This window comes from Meles meles, chromosome 6, assembly GCF_922984935.1.
Source record: "Meles meles chromosome 6, mMelMel3.1 paternal haplotype, whole genome shotgun sequence".
NCBI lineage: Eukaryota > Metazoa > Chordata > Mammalia > Carnivora > Mustelidae > Meles > Meles meles.
The window spans coordinates 146,114,425-146,132,752 of NC_060071.1; the positions used below are offsets into that span (position 1 = coordinate 146,114,425).

An 18,328-nucleotide genomic window follows, 5' to 3' on the forward strand; every position below is an offset into this window, starting at 1 on the left:
CCGGTGCAGACACCCAGAACCAAGTCGTGCCTGCACTCACATGCTGGTGTGAGCAGAGATAGTGGCTAAGAGCTGTGGCGGGCAGACCTTCGAGCCAGCATTCAGCTCAGAAGAACAATAATGGGTTTCAGTTGCAATGCCCAGGCCCAGTTGCAATGCCATTAAATGGGACACCGCAAAGGAACTGGGACCCCCCTCAAATGGTACATAAACATTCATGCTAGAGGGCATGCGTCCATTTCTCTGGGAAGAGGGACGCCAGACCCTTAAAAGGTTAAGAGCCACGGTGCCCCACAAAACAACAGCAAGGGCAGGTCACTGCAAGGAAGACGTTAGTATGAACTGAGGCAACACGGCTCACTCTCTCTTCCCAAGTGGTGACGCACTGACGGCGCAACCCTCTACAACGGAGCAAAAGCCTGACAGCTGGTCCTAGGACAGCATGAGAAAGAGGCAGAGTCTGGTGTCAAGGCGAGAAAACCTGACCCACAAAACAATGCTAACATTTGTGTTTACACTGGCTCGTTATCGAAGATCCCACGAGCAATGAGAACATTCTACAATCAGAAGAGCAGTTGGTCTCAAGCTCTAATTTTTAAAAAGATAACTTTTGCTTGAGTCTGTTTTACTTGGTGAGGTACACTCATGGGAGGGGAACCCTCCCCCTCCCCAGCCTGGATCCTTCTTGAGCCACGGCTATTTGCCCCATCAGGCTGCCTGTGCTCCTACTTCGACTGGCACTTAAATCAAACCGCTGACTAGGAAATGTCCCACAAAATCTTGTTAGGATGTATTTCAGTTTGCAATGATTCCCTTCTACTAATGTGGAGGGGGTGTCCCATGCTCTTCTGAAAAAGGACCACACTTGGACGGACCACGATGTCAGGGTAAAAGTGTTTACTACAGGCAAAGCCAGAATGGGAGGCCCCAGGCACACACAGGGGCAGGTACAGTCCCGGGAGAAACCGGGCCATTCTCCTACAATCCCAACCTGACTTGATGGTATGTCACTGAAAAAGGTTTTTAAACCAGAGCAAACATAAACATTTGCATGAACTGTTGATATTTTAAAACGTGAAACTGAAGCCAACAACAATAATGACAAGAGCACAGGACTCTGAAGCAATTCTGAGTCTGTAATGGGCTGCTTGAGGAGGGGACCCTCGTCTTGCAGGAATATCCTTCATTGTTCTTGGTGGCGAGGGTGTTCGGTTGGGAAGGTTAACACACACTAATGTAAGTCCCTGCAGACACGGGGGAGAAGCCACAAAAAGACAGTAAAGAACTTGAACTGAGTGACACGGTCTGAAGGAACAAGACACAGAACAGTAACCCAAACTGAGAATGTCTACAGCAAACACTGCTGTCATCAAGGGCCGTACATACGTCAACTCATCTGGTCTGCTCTGCAACCCTGCAGTGTGGTGCTGTGTTATCCCATTTTACAGATAAGGAAACAGGAGCACAGAGACACAGGCGAATGGCGCAGCTCTCAAGGTGCTGTGGGGTTTGGACCCTGGCAGGCCAGCTCTGGAGCCCACCACCTCAGTGAACACATCACCCCCATGGAGGTGGCTTCAACTGAGATATCCTTCATGGTTCCCAGAGGAAACCGCACTCCTAATGGCCACAGGCGCCAAGGCCCGGCACCCTGCTAGGCACTATGATGAACAGCCCTAGTTGGGCTGATGATAGTTCCACTGAAAAATGGGGCATATATTTTAATCCTACAGATGAGGAAACCAATCAGAGGGGTAAAGCACAAGAGCTGACCCCCAAATTAATGCAAGGGATGCGGCGCTGACCCCCACCCAGTCAAAAATCTACGTACTGGGGCACCCAGGTGGCTCTGCCTTGGGCTCAGGTCATGATCCCAGGGTCCTGGGATCGAGCCCCACGTCGGGCTCCCAGCTCAGCAGGGAGTCTGCTTCTCCCTCTGCCTCTGCCTGCTTGCGCTCTCTCTCTCAGATTTCTGTCAAATAAATAAATAAAATCTTTTTTTTTAAATATACATATAACTTCTGACTCCCCAAAAACTTAACTACCAATAGCTTACTGTTGACCAGAAGTCCTCCCAATAACCTAAACAGTTGGTTTCTGTATGTTATACATACTATATTCTGTATTCTCATAGTAAAGAGAGAGAAAAGAAATGTTATCAAGAGAATCGTAACAGTAAATACATTGACAACATTGCACCATACTTATCGAAAATGACCGTGTATGAGTGGGCCTATACCGCCTAAACCCGTGTCGTTCAAAGGTCACTGTAATTCCAAATTCTATTTCAACAACAAGTGAGATATGGAATCTGGGTTTCAACTCGGGCTCATCTCACTACGAAGTCTGAGTTCTGTCTGTTCAGTCAGGTCCTAGGCATCCCATCAGTCAGAACTGATGGCGATCTTTGGCATCATGCTGGTACCGGAGACACTCTGTACTATATAGAACCACATAGCAAGATCACTCGACTTTAGCACTACTAACGTTTTGGGTTGGAAAATTCCCCATTTGGGGGCTGCCCTGTACACCCAAGGAAGTTTAGTGTCATCCCCACTGGCACGTATCAGACACAGCAGCCCCGGGGCTAGTTCTTGAGCAACTGAGAAAGGGGAGAGTCGGGGCAGAGACACTCCCCAGTCTCGGCTCTGGAGGGGACCGTGACACTGTCTCTGACTCGTCTCATGGCAGCGCAGCAGGAAGGGAACGGTAACACCCGCTGAACTGCCAAGACACAGAAAGGAGCAACCAGGTAAAATTCAAATGTGCACAACCATACGGAAGTTTTTATAGGACACTTTCACTTAGAACTAATTAAAATTAATATAATACACAGCACACTCAAAGGACAAAAGCACTCAGCATTCTAAGTTAGCAAATTAACTGTCACTATAATTTAGTAAAATACACGTCAACATTTACATGAAAAACCCGGAAAGGGCCTTTCATTTTCCTGGAAAATTTATACACGGAGCACCTTTTTGTTTTAGGCACATTTCATAGCTTCTCAAGTTCTGTTGTAACCTTTCCTTTTGAGAAAAGCTCAGAGACTTTCCTAACTTAGGAACGAGGGTTGCTTATATTAACATCGGAAATCAGATATGCTCAAACCACACTTCAGGGATATTTCTGTACAAAAACAGACAGTGGACTAGAATCAGAATGCCTTTTACCTTAAAGAAGCACGAAGTTTAAGCATGTGTAATAAAATGTGAGGCGGAACATTTAGGCCATCAAGTTCTCTTTCTTCTTCTCTCTGTTAAATGTACATATGAACAGTAAGCAGCCACTCACCTGAATGACCTTATAGAAGTAGGCGTACTGCCGAGCCGTGTTCTTATATTGGCTGAAGACGTCATGGATAGCTTGTGTGGACTGGAGGTCTCGGACTTCATCTTCCTCAAAGTAGAGAGGAGTGTCATACTCGCTGGGGAGGGTCTGAATGTAGGGCTGCCAGAAAGAGTTAGGGTCGGCTCGCTCACACAGCAGGTGAAAGGCCAGTGTGATATTTCCCATAGCTTGAAGAATCCGGTCTTGAGAATATAAGGGCCCTGAATTAACCCAGAAGTTAACAGCGTTAAGTTCCCAAAAGTGCCTTAAAAAGTATTCATTCAAAATATATATAAAAGTTACAGAAATAACTGGAAAGTTTTGTAATATTTAAAATAACATGCAACTTTCCCCTGACATTCTTCTACTATGTCAGATTACAAGCATGCAAAACAATGTGAACTTGGGGGAACATTTCACTAGTTTGAGAAAACACACAAATATGGGCCTTAGCACCACAAAATAAAATCTCATATTTTTAATCATTTGCACTTTGCCTTGAACAGTCAGAAATTATTCTCACCCAACACTGAATTTTTAGCAGATTCAACAGTCATTAGTAATTTTCGTGGAACCCATAAAAACAATTCTTCTGCCTAGGAGAAAAAAAAATAAGAAAATCATATACTCATCAAAACATGTCACCGTCTTCAGCCCCCTTCACCCGCAGTCAGAAAGCCAATCACACAACCACATGAAATACTGTTTAAGGTTGCACATTAGCACTTTGTTTCTAACTATCAAATGTACTTTTTTTTTTTTTTTCTTAAGATTTTATTTGAGACAGCAAGACAGAGAGAGAGCATGAGCACGGAGGAGGGGCACAGGGAGAGGAAGAAGCAGGCTCTCCACTGAGCAAGGAGCCTGATGTGGGGCTTGATCCCGGATCCTGGGATCTTGACCTGAGCTGAAGGCAGATGCTTAACTGACTGAGCCACCCAGGTGCCCCAAAATGTATTTTTAAATGTAAGTATCTGTGGTTTACTTAGATAAGTAGAAGCAGGGTTTTAAATCCTACTTCCAAGAGAAAAACTAACCATAGGGGCACCTGGGTGGCTCAGCTGGTTAAGCGTCTGCTTTAGGCTCAGGTCATGATCCCAGGTCCTGGGATCCAGCCCCACATCAGACTCCTTAGTCAGTAGGGTGCCTGCATCTCCCTCTCCCTCTGCCTGCTGCTCCCCCTGCTTGTGCTCTCTTTCTGTCAAATAAATAAGTAAAATTTTTTTTAAAAAAGAAAGAAAGAAAAACTAACCATATATATTGAGAAAACAGATGAAAAAAATGGGACGTTCAACTTTAATCTGAAGTAAACATAGCCATTTGGAGTGAAGCACAAAACTATTATTTGCCACATACGTTTTTTGAAGTTCAAAAAGCAAAACAAAACAAAACCTCTCTCTCCAACAAAAACCTGAACCTGTCGATGTAAACTGCTCCTGCTATTGATTTTTGAAGCCAGAGGAACATTCCTTCCCCAATATGCTTGTCTTTAAGGCACACCGGTCGCCAGCAAAAGTACAAGTCTCTAGGACACACTCCGGCTTACTGAGCTTTTTCTCCAAGATATGATTTTTTGCCAACATGAGAGGCTTCTTTTTGGTATGTGCTGTATATGTACCCACACAGCTTACACCACGCAAAGAGCAGTGCCTGGACTGTGGTGACGATGTCCCGAGCATGTGCGCACGCCCAACCCATCACATGTCAACACTGAACATGCAGTCTTTCCCCTTATACCTCAATAAAGCTTTAAAAATGCACATGGTGAAGACAGACCACCGCTCAGATAACTGGGGCGGCATCCACAGAAATGATGCTTCTCGGATATACGAGAAGAATGTGCGACATCCTGGTTACTCTCGCCTTCTGCCAAGGTCTACCATTTGGATTCTGTTTATGCGTGTCTCTTCTCCTACTACAGATTATAAACATCATGAAGGAAGAGACCTCGGTTTTTTTGGAAGGCTGGTAAAATAATGAGCAAGGTACTATTCACATACTAGACATTTAACAGGTATCTAGTAAACCGGTATATGCTTTATCAACGTTATCAATGAAAGGTTAACTACGACTTGACCAAAAGCATTGCCAAGGTTTGAGGGGGCCTGAATAAATAACACTCATTTCCTCCATCCAAGTTCTGAACCCACTGAGAGAGACACAAGACGACAACAGATGGTCACCCAAAATATCACCTACTGAATCCCAGAATTAGACCGACTCCCCCACCTAGTTACAGGCAGAACTGGAGCCCCACGGGCCTCCCCACGTGTGGCCTGCCCTGTAAAGCACACAGAGCGGGGAGAGCACAATGGATGCATGTGGGCAACCAGCTCCCACCAAGAAACAGGCCCAGACCAGTTCCTTCTTCCCAAATCATCAGACAGATTAGGTCACGCCTCCTCACTAAGAGAGGCCGGGCGGAGGGGCAGAGAGAGGCTGGAAAGGTCAGGGTGCTGCTGCTCCCTTCGTCCGTGAGGAGGGACCCAGAGCAGAGGAAAAGCATTTGTCCCTTAGCAGATGTACACCGCTCTTCTTTCCCCTCCGCTCTGGTGGGGCGGGGTCAGGAGGTGGCACGGCCAACCACTCAGCTGCCCCCTCCAGAAAACCAGTAAGACCCCGGACCCTGCCCGTCCTCCACCCCAATGCCCCCACCTCCACAGCCACTGTCACAGGTCCTGGGCACTCCTCCTCCCAACTGCCTGAGCCCACATCCTTCTCTTGAAGCCTCAGAATCCTTCGAGGCATGTTCTGTGGTCTCCCGACAGAGGCTCTGAAACATGAGCTGACCTGCCCCAGCTCACTGGTTAACAGCACAGCTCCCAGGGAGGCCCGACCGGAGGGGGCTGTCCAGAACACTGGCAAGGCTCTTCCAGGCCCCTAGTTAGCCCAGAGACCCCCGCAGCAGGAAGCAGAGTGTGAACGGCACGCTGCCTGTCGCCTATGAGGTCAGAATCAGCCCAGACACCTGTCTCCACATCCTGTGTCCGCCCGCAGCACAATCCAAGCATGCTGAGGGTCCCCGAACCAAACGATCAAAACTCACCTTGATATCTCTCGTCGCTCTCAAACCAAAGCCCTCTTCTTTGAAGTTCACCATTTCAAAACCCTCAACGGAGGCTCCATTTTCAGAGGCCCACTTCATTAGGTCAGGAAAGTAATCTTCTCTTTTTCCATCAAAAGTAACAGACAGACCTGTTTCAATCCATGTGTCAGAAAACAAGAGCTACGTTTAGGACCCATATCATTCTTTCTGCTCTCAGAAACTAAAAATCACACACTGAAAATAGTGCTAACGCTATGATCTTGAAATCAAAACTCATCATCAGGTAGACTTATGGGGGTGACCATTCTGTAATGCATGCAATATTGACTCCTTGTGATGTACACCTGAAACTAATACAATATTGTATGACAATTAAGCTTTAATTACAAAAAAAATCCTTAAAAGAAAAGCTTAAAAAATAAATTGTTTAAAAATTGCTTAAATAAATTGAAAAGGACTGAAGTCATACAACGTTCTCTGATTACACCATAATCAAATTAGAAATCAACAAAAAAAATCTCGAAAATTCCCAAATATTTGGAAATTCAACAGAACACTTCTAAACAGCCCCGAGGCAAAAGGAGAATCACACGGAATGAAAAAACAAAACAATAAAACAGTAAGTCACCAAGCACAGTACACATCCTAACTAGTGGCAGGAAAGGTGAATTACAATCCTAAACTCCCGTCTGCTGCGGAAAAGCATCTGCTGAGGCCAGGACACAGGACTACTGACTGCTGGGCTCGGCGAGGCGACAGTGGAAAGGGGAGGGCTTTACCACCTCTCACATGACAGCAGCCCCCAACCCATGAAGGCCGGCATGCCCAGCCTAATAGGCAGCTCTGCTTCAACAAACTTCCCAGGAAAACAGAAATAGTAGCTGACGTGCACAGGAGGCGTGTGTAAGGATGAGCATTATAGGCCTGATTCTGAGAGCACAAAACTGGTCAGCTCTGCAACCGAATATGGTTGAACAGTTTAAATGAGTTGGATCATACGTATCTACAAAGATAACAAAAATATAACATTGTGTTTTTATAAAAATTCAAGTGCTCCGGGGCTCCTGGGTGGCTCGGTCAGTTAAGTGCCTGACTCTTGGTTTCAGCTCAGGTCGTGATCTCGGGGTCGTGAGATGCAGTCCCGCTTCAAGCTCTGCAGTCAGCAGGGAATCTGCTGGAGAGTCTCTCCCTCTCCCTCTCCCCCTCTCCCACTTGCGAGCAAGCACTCTCCCCCTCTAAAATAATAAACAAATCTTCAAAAATTCAAGTGCTCTGGTACCATTTATGCAAATTTTTAAAATACCACTTGATACCCTATATTTTTGTGGGGTTATAGCCTCCGTTTAGACAAACTCCCAAGAGGAGCACAAAGGGACTGGGACAGAAGCACGGGGCTTGGGCTACATCTGCAACATTTATTTCCTAAAAACGAATAATGAGGGGCGCCTGGGTGGCTCGGTGGGTTAAAGCCTCTGCCTTCGGCTCAGGTCACAATCTCAGGGTCCTGGGATCGAGCCCTGCATCGGGCTCTCTGCTCAGCGGGGAGCCTGCTTCCCTCTCTCTCTCTGCCTGCCTCTCTGCCTAGTTGTGATCTCGGTCTGTCAAATAAATAAATAAAATCTTTTAGAAAAAACAAATAATGAAAACAGAACAAAGGGAGGAGGGAGGGATAGGGATCAGATCAGCAGGTAGGAAGGAGGGAGAACTTGACTGGTGGGACTAATACAGTTTGGGTAGAAGATTCTTAGGTGTTGTGTTATTTTTTGGACTTTTCAGCATGTTTGTGATATTCAAGGAGATGAAAAGCCATGCAGAAGAAAAACCAGATTTATCTGACAAATAAAAGGAGAGGAACAGGAACTACACAAGCGTGAGGGGCAGGGTGTGGAGCCCAGCCCAGGCGCCTGTGGCCAGGCCAACACAACACCATCGGTGGTCACCTGGGTCTGTGCAGCAGGACGGCCCGGCACAGGCGGCGCCACACGGCATATGCAGAAAAGCTGATTTTGTTCGGGACATTCTGGGACCGAAGTCACTCTTTGCTGAGAACTCAGGAACGCTCTAACCTCAGGGTGAGTTGTAGTTAGCAGTCTCTGCTAACAACAGACACTCAGGACACTCAAAAACTGCCCCACTATAGATCTGGAGAGCCAAGACTGGCAGTCTACAGTTTAGAGCAAAGAAACACATTTTAAAGGAACCTGTCACCATTTGTGGTTCAAGACCATCTAAGCTAAAGACTGCATGTTTACAGAAATACACAGGAGAGCAACGAAACCTCAGAGAGCAAATAAAAAAACAAACCCTCTTCTCACTCACTTTCGTGGCAGTAAATAAAAATTTAAAAACCCTAACCCTAAGAAGGTTCTTCTCACCCTTTTTAAACGCAGCCTTCTTATTATGTTTTCTCCTTCCACCTTCCATGTGGTCCTGCATACCAATCTTTATTTTTTGTGCTTTACAGAACAAAAACAATAGGTATATTGAATAGGCTTTTTCAAGCTGACACTTGGCCCCATTGCCGGCCTGGCTGAGAATCATTAAGACGCCTACTGAATACACCCTGTAAAAACACAGCTTCAGAAATAGAACTATATCTCTTATTTAACCAAGACAGGTTTGAGTTCTTCATAAATCCTGCTAAGACATTAATCTGTCAGTGTGTATCTGTGTGTCGACCACTCATGGCATTGTGTACTGACCTCAAACCCTCAAGGAAACACAATGTGGGAAAAACGGATCTAAATATATATTTCATAAAAAATAAATAAAAGTTGTGTCATTTTATTTATTTAAAGATTTTTTATTTATTTGAGAGAGAGACAGAATGAGCGATGGGAGAGGACCCAGGGAGAGAGACAAGCAGGCTCCCAATGTGCAGCTCGATCCCAGGACCCCGAGATCATGATCTGAGCCGAAGGCAGGCACTTAAACAACTAAGCCACCCAGGTGCCCCAAAAGTTGTCACTTTAGCCCCTAGATACAAACACTTTCCCCCTATGGCTCAACATTTTTACCCTTTCCAATGCAGAAAACAGCACCTCAGAAATGAGAGAGATCCTGGGACAGCTTCCTAGTACATCTCTCCCAAACTCCGAGCCCCTTCCGCTGTGACCTTCTACTGTGATCTTCCACAGGCAAGAATGACAGTGAGGCCTTCGCTAACCTCAAAACATTTCTGACTTGTGCCAAGTCTTTACATGATTCTATTAAAATAATTTTTCTAGAAAACATACCTTTTTGTTTTTTTCGTATTTTCTCGACCAGAGACCGGATCTGCACATACTCTTCCCATTCCTTCCCTGGGCCAGGTGCGGGACTACTGCATTCTGCAACACAAAAGCCACACGGCACTCAAACACCGCCTGCTTTCAACTTCACCAGCTCGTCTGCAGCACAAAGAGGGCTGGGGTTTTGTTACTGCTGCTGATTTCCTTTTAAAGGACAAAGATGTCACAGCCATGATGATAAACGTGGGAAGTATAAACCAGGTACACTTTTCAAAGCATATAAACCCTCCAAAGCCAGCCACGTGCCACTTACTGAGCTGGGACTCCCATACCTAAGTGTGAGCACTGAGCCCGCAGCTATCTTCCTCTTGCCACTCTGAAAAATTTTCCTCATAATATACTTGAACATGGGAAAATCTAAAAAGCGAGGCTAAAAATGCAAAACATTTCCCTAAAAACTCTTCTAGATGGATTAAAAAAAAAAAAAAGGTAAATTTTAAAAGGCAACATTTCTTTCTAGTTAAAGCCGAGAACAATGGCTCTCTGAAGCAGCCAGTTAAATTGGACAGAAGGACAGCGACTCAACAAACATTTCACATCCACGTGTAAGGTCTATATTAGGCACTCCGGGGGAGTCGCACAGAGAGACAGCACAGGCACTGTTTAAAAGGCAGCGGAGACTCTGCTGGAGGCCAGAAGCAAAGACCAGCCCTCGAGAATGGTGCCGGTGGTTCTGCAAGGCTGTGTCCTGCACATCTGGCCTATCAGCATGATCTTCCCTTTTTCAACGACTGTATGAGCTTACGGAGAGAGCCTTCTTCCCACGGCCATCTCTGTTCTCTGAGGAAAAGAGTAGATGTGGTATATAATTACCACTACCGAGTCATGAGGCTGGGCTGACTCCTAACTATGAAGGTTGACCAGTCATTCTCCCACCAACAAACACCGGCTGGCCCTGCACTACGAGAAGCCAGAGCCTGTCCGCAAGCGGCCTGCAGTCCAGTGCGGGACAGAGGCAGTTAGTACGTCAGTGCTCTACAGGGGCCCACACTGCTCTGAGGGCCACAGGGGTCCACAGGAGCATCTGGGGAAGGACCTAACCCCGACTCGGTTGCTGCCTGCTTCTGGCAGGGAGAGAAAGCTAAATTTTCATCTGGGGTTTGACCCGTCTCATAGTGTGAACAGAAGAGGCAAGGGAAACAAGACAGTGTGGTTAGCAGAGTGACCACAGCTAAGTCTGGAACCTATAAAGCACCAATTTAAATTCACAATTAAGAAGTTACCAATTTATACAAACTTACTAAAGCAAGTACAGGCACTTAATTGATACTTAGTTTCCTTGAACCAAGAAACTGGAAAACTAGTACTGAATCACTGAAACTAAAGGGGAGCCATTCGAACAAGGGGGCAGAGTTCCAAAGGTCTGCTCTGAGGCCTGCTGGGCTCACCTGGGGCCTGACAGCCACGGGGCACCTTGATGTGCCACAGCTCGCACGGCCCTCCCCACCCGAGATGGTTTTCTGCTGTAAACACCAAGACTCAGGGGGGTTGCGTGATCTGTCCGTGGTAGTCAAGTAGGTCCCTGGAGCCCCCAGAAGCCCATGCTCTGGGTGGTTCGCTGTTTCATCCAACCCTCGTTAATCGCTACCCACTACCAATATCCCTGGCTTTACAGAAGGAGGAGACCGCGGGTCAGAGAAGTGCTGAGGCTTGGACAGGTCGCGTGGCTAGCAAGCTGGCATAGGAACCCAAGGCTGTTTCACTTCCTCCCTCACCACGCCAGAGACCGGCCCTCGCAGCCCAAGGAAGTGAAGGCGTGGGAAGCCGCACTGCCCCTCAGGAAGGCAGGAAGCCCTGGGCAGAACTTACTCTGCAACAGCTCACTAGTCAGGTTCAAGGTCTCCTTCGGCGACACACTTGCCGTAGCACCAGTGCCTGATTTTTGCGTTTTCACTCGACTCTTCTTACCCATTTTCTGACTGTACAGAAGAGAGAGAAAAGACGAAAAGCATTACATCTGCAAAGAAGCAAATCAAATAACAAACTGCGGCACAGCAGTGGCTTGGCCTCGAGAGACTAACATCTTACCTCGTGTGTGCCATCGTCTGAAGTTTCCTTCCAGAAAAAGGAATGTGTACTAAATATCAGTATTTGGAGACTCTCAAATAAAAAAAAAAATCAATTTGTAGTCTCAGGAAGAAAAGTTCATTCCTTTCCACCTACACAAACTGCAGAACAGGCAAATTTTACTCTGGAATTTGGTCAGGTTACACAGATTTTACTGTGTATACTAAAATGCGTATCCCGTGACACGACACAATAAAGATTGTGTTTACACACGTGTGCCACAAACTGCCCTATGAACGCCAAAACCTCCACCTCCTTCCCCCAGGAGGAGACGGCATCTTCGGAAGACTAGATTCTTTGGAAGAATCGTCTCCCGTGAACAGCAGCTGTACCACAAGCAGCGGACCAGGCCTGGGGACAAACGCTGCAGATACGGGGAGCTCCGAGCCGCTCCCGAGAGCCACCGCACCTCTGCAGGGCGGCCTCGCTGGGAAACTCAGGGCGCCGGGCCCCGCGTCTCACGGGAAGGTGACGCAGATCCTACACTAGCGCAAGGTCTCCCAGCACCTACCGACGGGACGCCTGACCACCCATGAGCCCTGACCCTCGAACACGTGAGAAATGACCACAGAATCACACAGGCAGAGGAGGCAGCGAGCAGGACATAAATACCCCAAGAGCAGGCTGGGCACGGGCTGTGTGAGAGGACGCTCGCCTGGCAACTCTCCATCACCAGGGGCAAGTAAGGGACTGGGATGTGGGAAGAAAGGGCAGGGAGGTCCCCAGGTAAGGTCAGGAATGGGGGAGGCCCGAGGGAGCCTCAGGGGGAGCCCCAGGAGGAACCGTGCCTGCCTCAAGGGCAAGAGGCCACCGGGTAGCAGTCGGGGCTAAGCTCGCCCTGCGAGTCCACCCCCTAAAGGAGGGCTACGGGCGCTGCCTGAGGAGTCGGGCCCGAGGGGTCCTCCTCCAGAGAGAAGCGCCCAGGCCGAGAGGCCAGCAAGGCGGACGGTACTCAGCCAAGAAGCTACTGCAGCAGTCCACACGCTCATTAATAACCAACACCGCGAGGCCTCCCCGTGGAGCCCTACAAGTCACACGTGACCTCAAAGGGGAACCAGAAAGCACACTCTGACCCATTTATTTTTGCAAAAGGAAATGACTCTTAGAGTGTGGAGATGAAGGATGGGATAAAAGCTTCAAAAGACAGACTCTCCCACCGCATCGGAACCGTAGGCATGCAAACACGGCCCCTGGGCTGACCGTAGAGAAAGCCACCTACCTCAACCGGCTGGGGTAGGTTCCTTCCATCTCTAAGGTGTGGAACAGAACATGTGACTTTATGTATCTAACAAGCCTCCTAAAACAGCGAGTGATACACAGTGCATGTCATCCTGAAATCAAAGGGAACAGGGAAGAAGAGCTACATTTGCCACACAGAATTAGTTGCTTTGAGAGCAACAGAAAATAGCAGAAAATAAATAAATAATCGGAGGTGGGGGGGCAGGAGGAGGAAGAGCTTAAGCAGCTTTTTCTGAACTGAAGGACTAGCCTCTCAAAGGAGAATACGGCTCCCCAGAGCGCAGGCCAGGCCTGACCGGGGCACCGCTGCTCTCCACATCTCAGGCTCTCTGCGGAAACCCGCGGAACCTGACCCCAAAATAACTAAAACTACCCATAAGTCTAGAGAGAAAGACTTTTCTTAGGGTGGTGATTTTTTTTTTTTAATTCTTTCTTTCTTCGGAAGGGTAGCCGACATACAACATCAGATTACCTTCAGGTGTGACACAGTGACTCAACATCTGCATACACTGCAAAGTCATCACCACAAATCTACCTGCCGTCTGTCACCATGCCAAGGTGTTACAATATTAACTATGTTCCCTATGCTGTACATTACACCTCCGTGACTTATTTTATAATAACTGCAGCTTTGTGCCTTTTAATCCCCTTCCTCTATGTGACCTGCCCCCAGGTCCCCCCTCGGAACGGCCTTTAATCACACACCCAAATACAGCTCCGCAGAAGAAGCACAGAAACCAGCCACCACCAGTGATGGCTTTGGCCTCTCCCTTCAGCCCTGCCTGCAAGACTTTTGTGTATCAGGCTCCAAACAATGTGAAAACATCACTTTAATGAGGCCTCCGGGACCCTTGCCTTCCCCTAGCAGGCCTGGGGAAAGTGAGCCCGAGACAGCCATGGGCCTGCACTGGCCCCCACAGCGTGGGGACCCACTAGCAAACAGGCTTCTTCCCTCTGCCGGCAGTCCCCTACCTTCCCCCCCGTCTTCGTGCAGGGATTCCCGGGCTGCCGTCACTCCCAGCCCGTAGACACCTGTCCTGAGATAACGTCATTAATGAAAACAGCATTGATGACCCTGTAAGCATGCAGGGCTTACTGCCGTGTGCTGGGCTAAGATGTATCTCATTTGATCTTCTCAGGCCCTCTATCAATAGATCATAGCCTCATCTTTTTTAAGATTTATATGAGAGACAGACAGAGAGGGAGAGGCAGAGGGAGAGAATCCCCAAGCAGACTCCACCCCGAGTGCAGAGCCTGATGTGGCGATGGTCCCACCACCCTGAGATCGTGACTTGAGTCAAACCAAGAGTCGGATGCCGAAGTGACTGAACCACCCCGGTGCCCCGGATCACACCCTCATCTCTCAGACGGCAGTCTCAGAAAGGCGAGTCCTTCAGCTCTGTCCAATGTCACACCATGAAGCTAGAGCTGGAACTCAGATCTGCGCGACTAAAGTCTGGCCACCGCCCCACTGTCTCCGTGTAAATGCAGGGCAAAAGCACAGCACACCGCAGGGGGCGGGGGGGCTAAAAGGTTTTCAGACGTGACACTCAACGACACCCTGTCAAGGGCCCACACCCCTGGATGTAGCCAACTGCCCAGCACCTGCCCCTGCCTCCTGAATTCATCTCTCGCTTACACTGTAACACTAGCCTCTACAGGTCTCTGCGGCCAAGCCCGTCCCTCCCTCCCACATCGGCCCCGCACCGCCATCCCTGCCCCAGCCCTTCGGGCTCTACCACGAACAACGGCGCCTAGTCCCTCAAACAGGTGTACTCTCCTGCCTCCGCGCCCTGTCCCTCTGTCTCCCCCACCCCATCCCTTACCTGCAATACTGAGTCACTAGCTCAGTAACCAGCTTTCTCTAAAAGGCCCGCCTGGGTCTCACCTCTTCCTGGCCCTCCCAGCTGTACGATTACTCCCCCACTTCTGCCTCTGACCTCACCGCACTGCAAGACGGGCTCACACACTGGCCTTCCTCCTGGATAACAGGCTCCTTGAGGCACCCTGTCCTATTTCTATTTGTGTCCCCAACTGCCAGCCCAGAACCCAGCACACAGCAGGCTCTCAGCACCGGGTGCTCATGCGCTCCCAGGGAAAAGCATTCCCTCCTTTAGGCAGCTCTTGGGTCAGAATCTGCACTGCCGAAGCTCTTACCCAAGTTTCTAGCTCGTGTCTAAGACCCGCCGCAGGTGAGGGACCATTAAGATCTGCTCACAGTGGTCTGAACGCACAACCGATTCCTTTGGCGGTAGAGCAATGCTCCACTGTTGAATGCTTAAAACCCAACTGTTCTCAAGATTTCTTTTCCTTAAGCCAGAAAACTGCTGGCTTTTAGAAATGAGTAATAGGCACAGAGATACAACGCAGGCCAAATTTCCAAACACATCCGTCAATTAGCCCCAGGGAGAGCAAGTACGGGGAGCATAACCTTCAAAGGCGGGGGAGGGGTTTGGGGGGGTTGCTACGTTTATAGAAATGGTCCGTGAAGCCACACGCAGTTAAGACCGTCACCTCCAGCACCTTCCATCCTTCCCCTTCATTTTCCCGCCTCCACTCTCCTTCCCCACCACACGTGGACAGTCAGCCTTTATCAACGGAGGTATAACATGCATGGCCGGCCAAGTGCTTGGGCAGCACTTTCAGTAAGGTGCCAGCCCTCACGGAGCCTCTCAGGCTCCTTCCCAGTCACAGCCACCCCCAGCAAGGTTCCGTCGCGTTGACCCCAGTGCCGTCACTGAGTTTGGTCTGTTCCTCAACTTCCCATCATGAACATGGAGGCTTCTTTTGCTCAACACAAGGTCTCTGCACAGCTCACAGGGTGGTCCCACCTCCTCAGCACAGCCCTCAGGGTCCTTCACGCCCCACCCCATTTTACCCGCCTGCCTTCACTCAACCCATCACCCCTTTTTTTTTAATTTATTTATTTGACAGAGATCACAAGTAGGCAAAGAGGCAGCGGGGGGGGGGGGGGGGGGGGGAGGGGAAGCAGGCTCCCTGCTGAGCTAAGAGCCCGATGCCGGGCTTGATCCCAGGACCCTGAGATCATGACCTGAGACGAAGGCAGAGGCTTAACCCACTGAGTTACCCGGGTGCCCCTACCCATCACCCCTTTACATGGCATACTCCCGGGATCTGCTCACCGCCCCCCCCATTTACTGGAAAGAAGCTATCCTCCACCACCCCCTTTGTCTTCTCCTGACAAAATGTTTCACAAACTTAAAGACGCAGCCAAAACATCCCCAATGTCCTGGAGGAAATTCTAGGCTCCTCTATCCATTTCATAGACTGAACCCATCAAAGTCAGTAAGAACAAGCTAAGTTCAAGGTGATTACCAGATGCTAAATTCTTGGCTTACCTTGAGATTCAGTCTTTTGCAATTCTCTTTGGACTATTTCCCTCCCACAGGGATATAGACCCTACTGGAGAGCAAGCAGCTTGCTTGGGAAAGGCAGTAAGAAACTCCCTTCACCTTAATTAAGGTGAGGCAGTTGTCTGTCCTTGTCCCTAGTGAATGTACCTCCCGAGGGTACAGAATCTTAGGTCCAGGCCAGGTCTTAATCTGTCCTTCCAGAAACCGGGTTTGCACTGACCTCCTCCCAGAAAGCTCCCCAGCTGCCCCGGACTCACTCTGCCTGGGAGTCCCCACCATGCTCGGGCCCTGCGCACTCAATCACAAGGAGTCACGGGCTTATCACCCAGTCCTTAGCTGGAGTGAACTCAGGATTCCAAAGGGAAGGGCTCTCCGTGCCCAGTTCTACAGCCCAGCAGCCAATCTTCTGAACTTGCCCGGCCATCATCCACATCTGTGACATGCATTTACCTCTAGATTAGAGATGGTTTGGCACCAGTTCTTCTAGTTTCCGTAGGAGACCCCTAACTAAAGTATACCTGGAAATACACATATTTACTTCCTCTCACCCCACAGACCACCGCTACCACCATCTGCCCTACACCAACATCTGTCACAGTCCGCCAGCTCCCCTACACACCGCCCTCCCTCAGCCCCTGCCTGGCCTGGCGGTCATTCCCTGACCCTCACTCTTTCCTCCATCACTGAGGACTGCATGCCTTTACCGCAGGGTGAACACGTGTGTCCAAGACTCGGCTAAAACCCCACCACGCCTGTGGTCCCCCTCCCTGCACTGCAGGAGCCCAGCTCGGAGCCTTCAGGGGCTCGCCCACTGCCGTCGACATTACTGATGTGCCTATTTTGCCCACTGTCTCATGGCAGGAAAAAAACCAAAGCGTCCATCTCTAAATTACCTACAGCGTCTGGCATAGTGCCATGGATACAGATGAAGGTCAAATACTTGTTGAATGATATAAAATCTCGGGATATCGTATTTGGATATACCAGTGTTACTACTCGTGGGTGAAGTTCACCTCCCATCACAGCAGTAACATTTTGTGTCAGAGAACCACTTCCCTATGTTCTTCCATCCGTGAATAAAACAGTCAAAACGCAACATTTCCTAAGTATTTACCTACTTCTGCTAAAGAACTAAGATGACTCTTAAAAGTAACAATGTAAATTCTTATGTGTACATGAAATATACAGAATTTACCCTTAAAATTAAAAGATAGTTTCTTTTGGAAATCCCACAGTTTATCATTAGAAAAGTTTTCGGATATTTTCGTAACAGAAAATTTCTGATAAACACAAACCCACATTTTTTAAGTGTCTTCTAAGAGTAGAAAATTTCTGATAAACACAAACCCAAATTTTTTAAGTGTCTTCTAAGAGTAGAAAGCAACAAAGCAGGAACCAGTCCACTTCCAATAGGATAAAAAGAAAAAAAAAAAAAAAAAAAAAGAGTTATGGCCCAAACACAGCTTGAAACTCTGTGGGCCTTCATGACCAGGGTGCTCCATGTGGCCAGATACATCCCCGGCCACAGCCAGCAGAGGCCAGCACTGGTCGCAGCCACGCAGGGGGGCTTCAACAGGGCTGTGACTTGGCCAAGAGACCACAACCACCAAACCACTATCCACAGCTTCAAACCTGAAAGGCTGTATCATTCCCAGCACACATGCCCGCTCTAAATACAGACGCCTGCCCTCCCTCACCCAAGCCCTCCTGCGTCTGTGTGCCTAGGTCTACACCAGCCGCTGGAGAACACAAAATGAAGGCAGGCCAGGCCTGCAGGCTTCAAGGATGATGAGGTGGGGAACCGAGACTCACAGCACGGGTCATTCCTCAAAGACCTAAGACAAGGAGCTGAGCCAAGAGGGGCAAGGGGAAAAGTACAGTTAAAGAAGAATGACTAAACTTGAAGATGCAGTTTGAAAAGGTGTCAGAATCCAGTCTGAGTGGTGTCCTAAAGTCAACCCCCTTCTGCCTTTTTTAGCTAC

The 18,328-nt window shown here is 48.6% G+C and overlaps 1 protein-coding gene across 4 annotated transcripts in view; it reads right to left on the minus strand.

Annotated features, from left to right (window-relative positions):
• The window catches only part of SETD3 (SET domain containing 3, actin histidine methyltransferase), a 79,027-nt gene that overhangs the window by 52,737 nt on the left and 7,962 nt on the right, over positions 1-18,328 (minus strand). For 3 of the 4 annotated variants that reach the window (XM_046008778.1, XM_046008775.1, XM_046008776.1), the window contains 5 exons: positions 11,476-11,585; positions 9,613-9,705; positions 6,377-6,525; positions 3,854-3,926; positions 3,295-3,551 (listed from right to left, as the gene is read on the minus strand). In XM_046008778.1, the coding sequence (XP_045864734.1) occupies positions 3,295-3,551; positions 3,854-3,926; positions 6,377-6,525; positions 9,613-9,705; positions 11,476-11,578 (675 nt within the window). In that variant the 5' untranslated portion in view covers positions 11,579-11,585. Of the gene's footprint in view, positions 1-3,294; positions 3,552-3,853; positions 3,927-6,376; positions 6,526-9,612; positions 9,706-11,475; positions 11,586-11,694; positions 11,760-18,328 lie in introns of those variants that run through there. The other variant, XM_046008774.1, reaches the window with a different exon arrangement.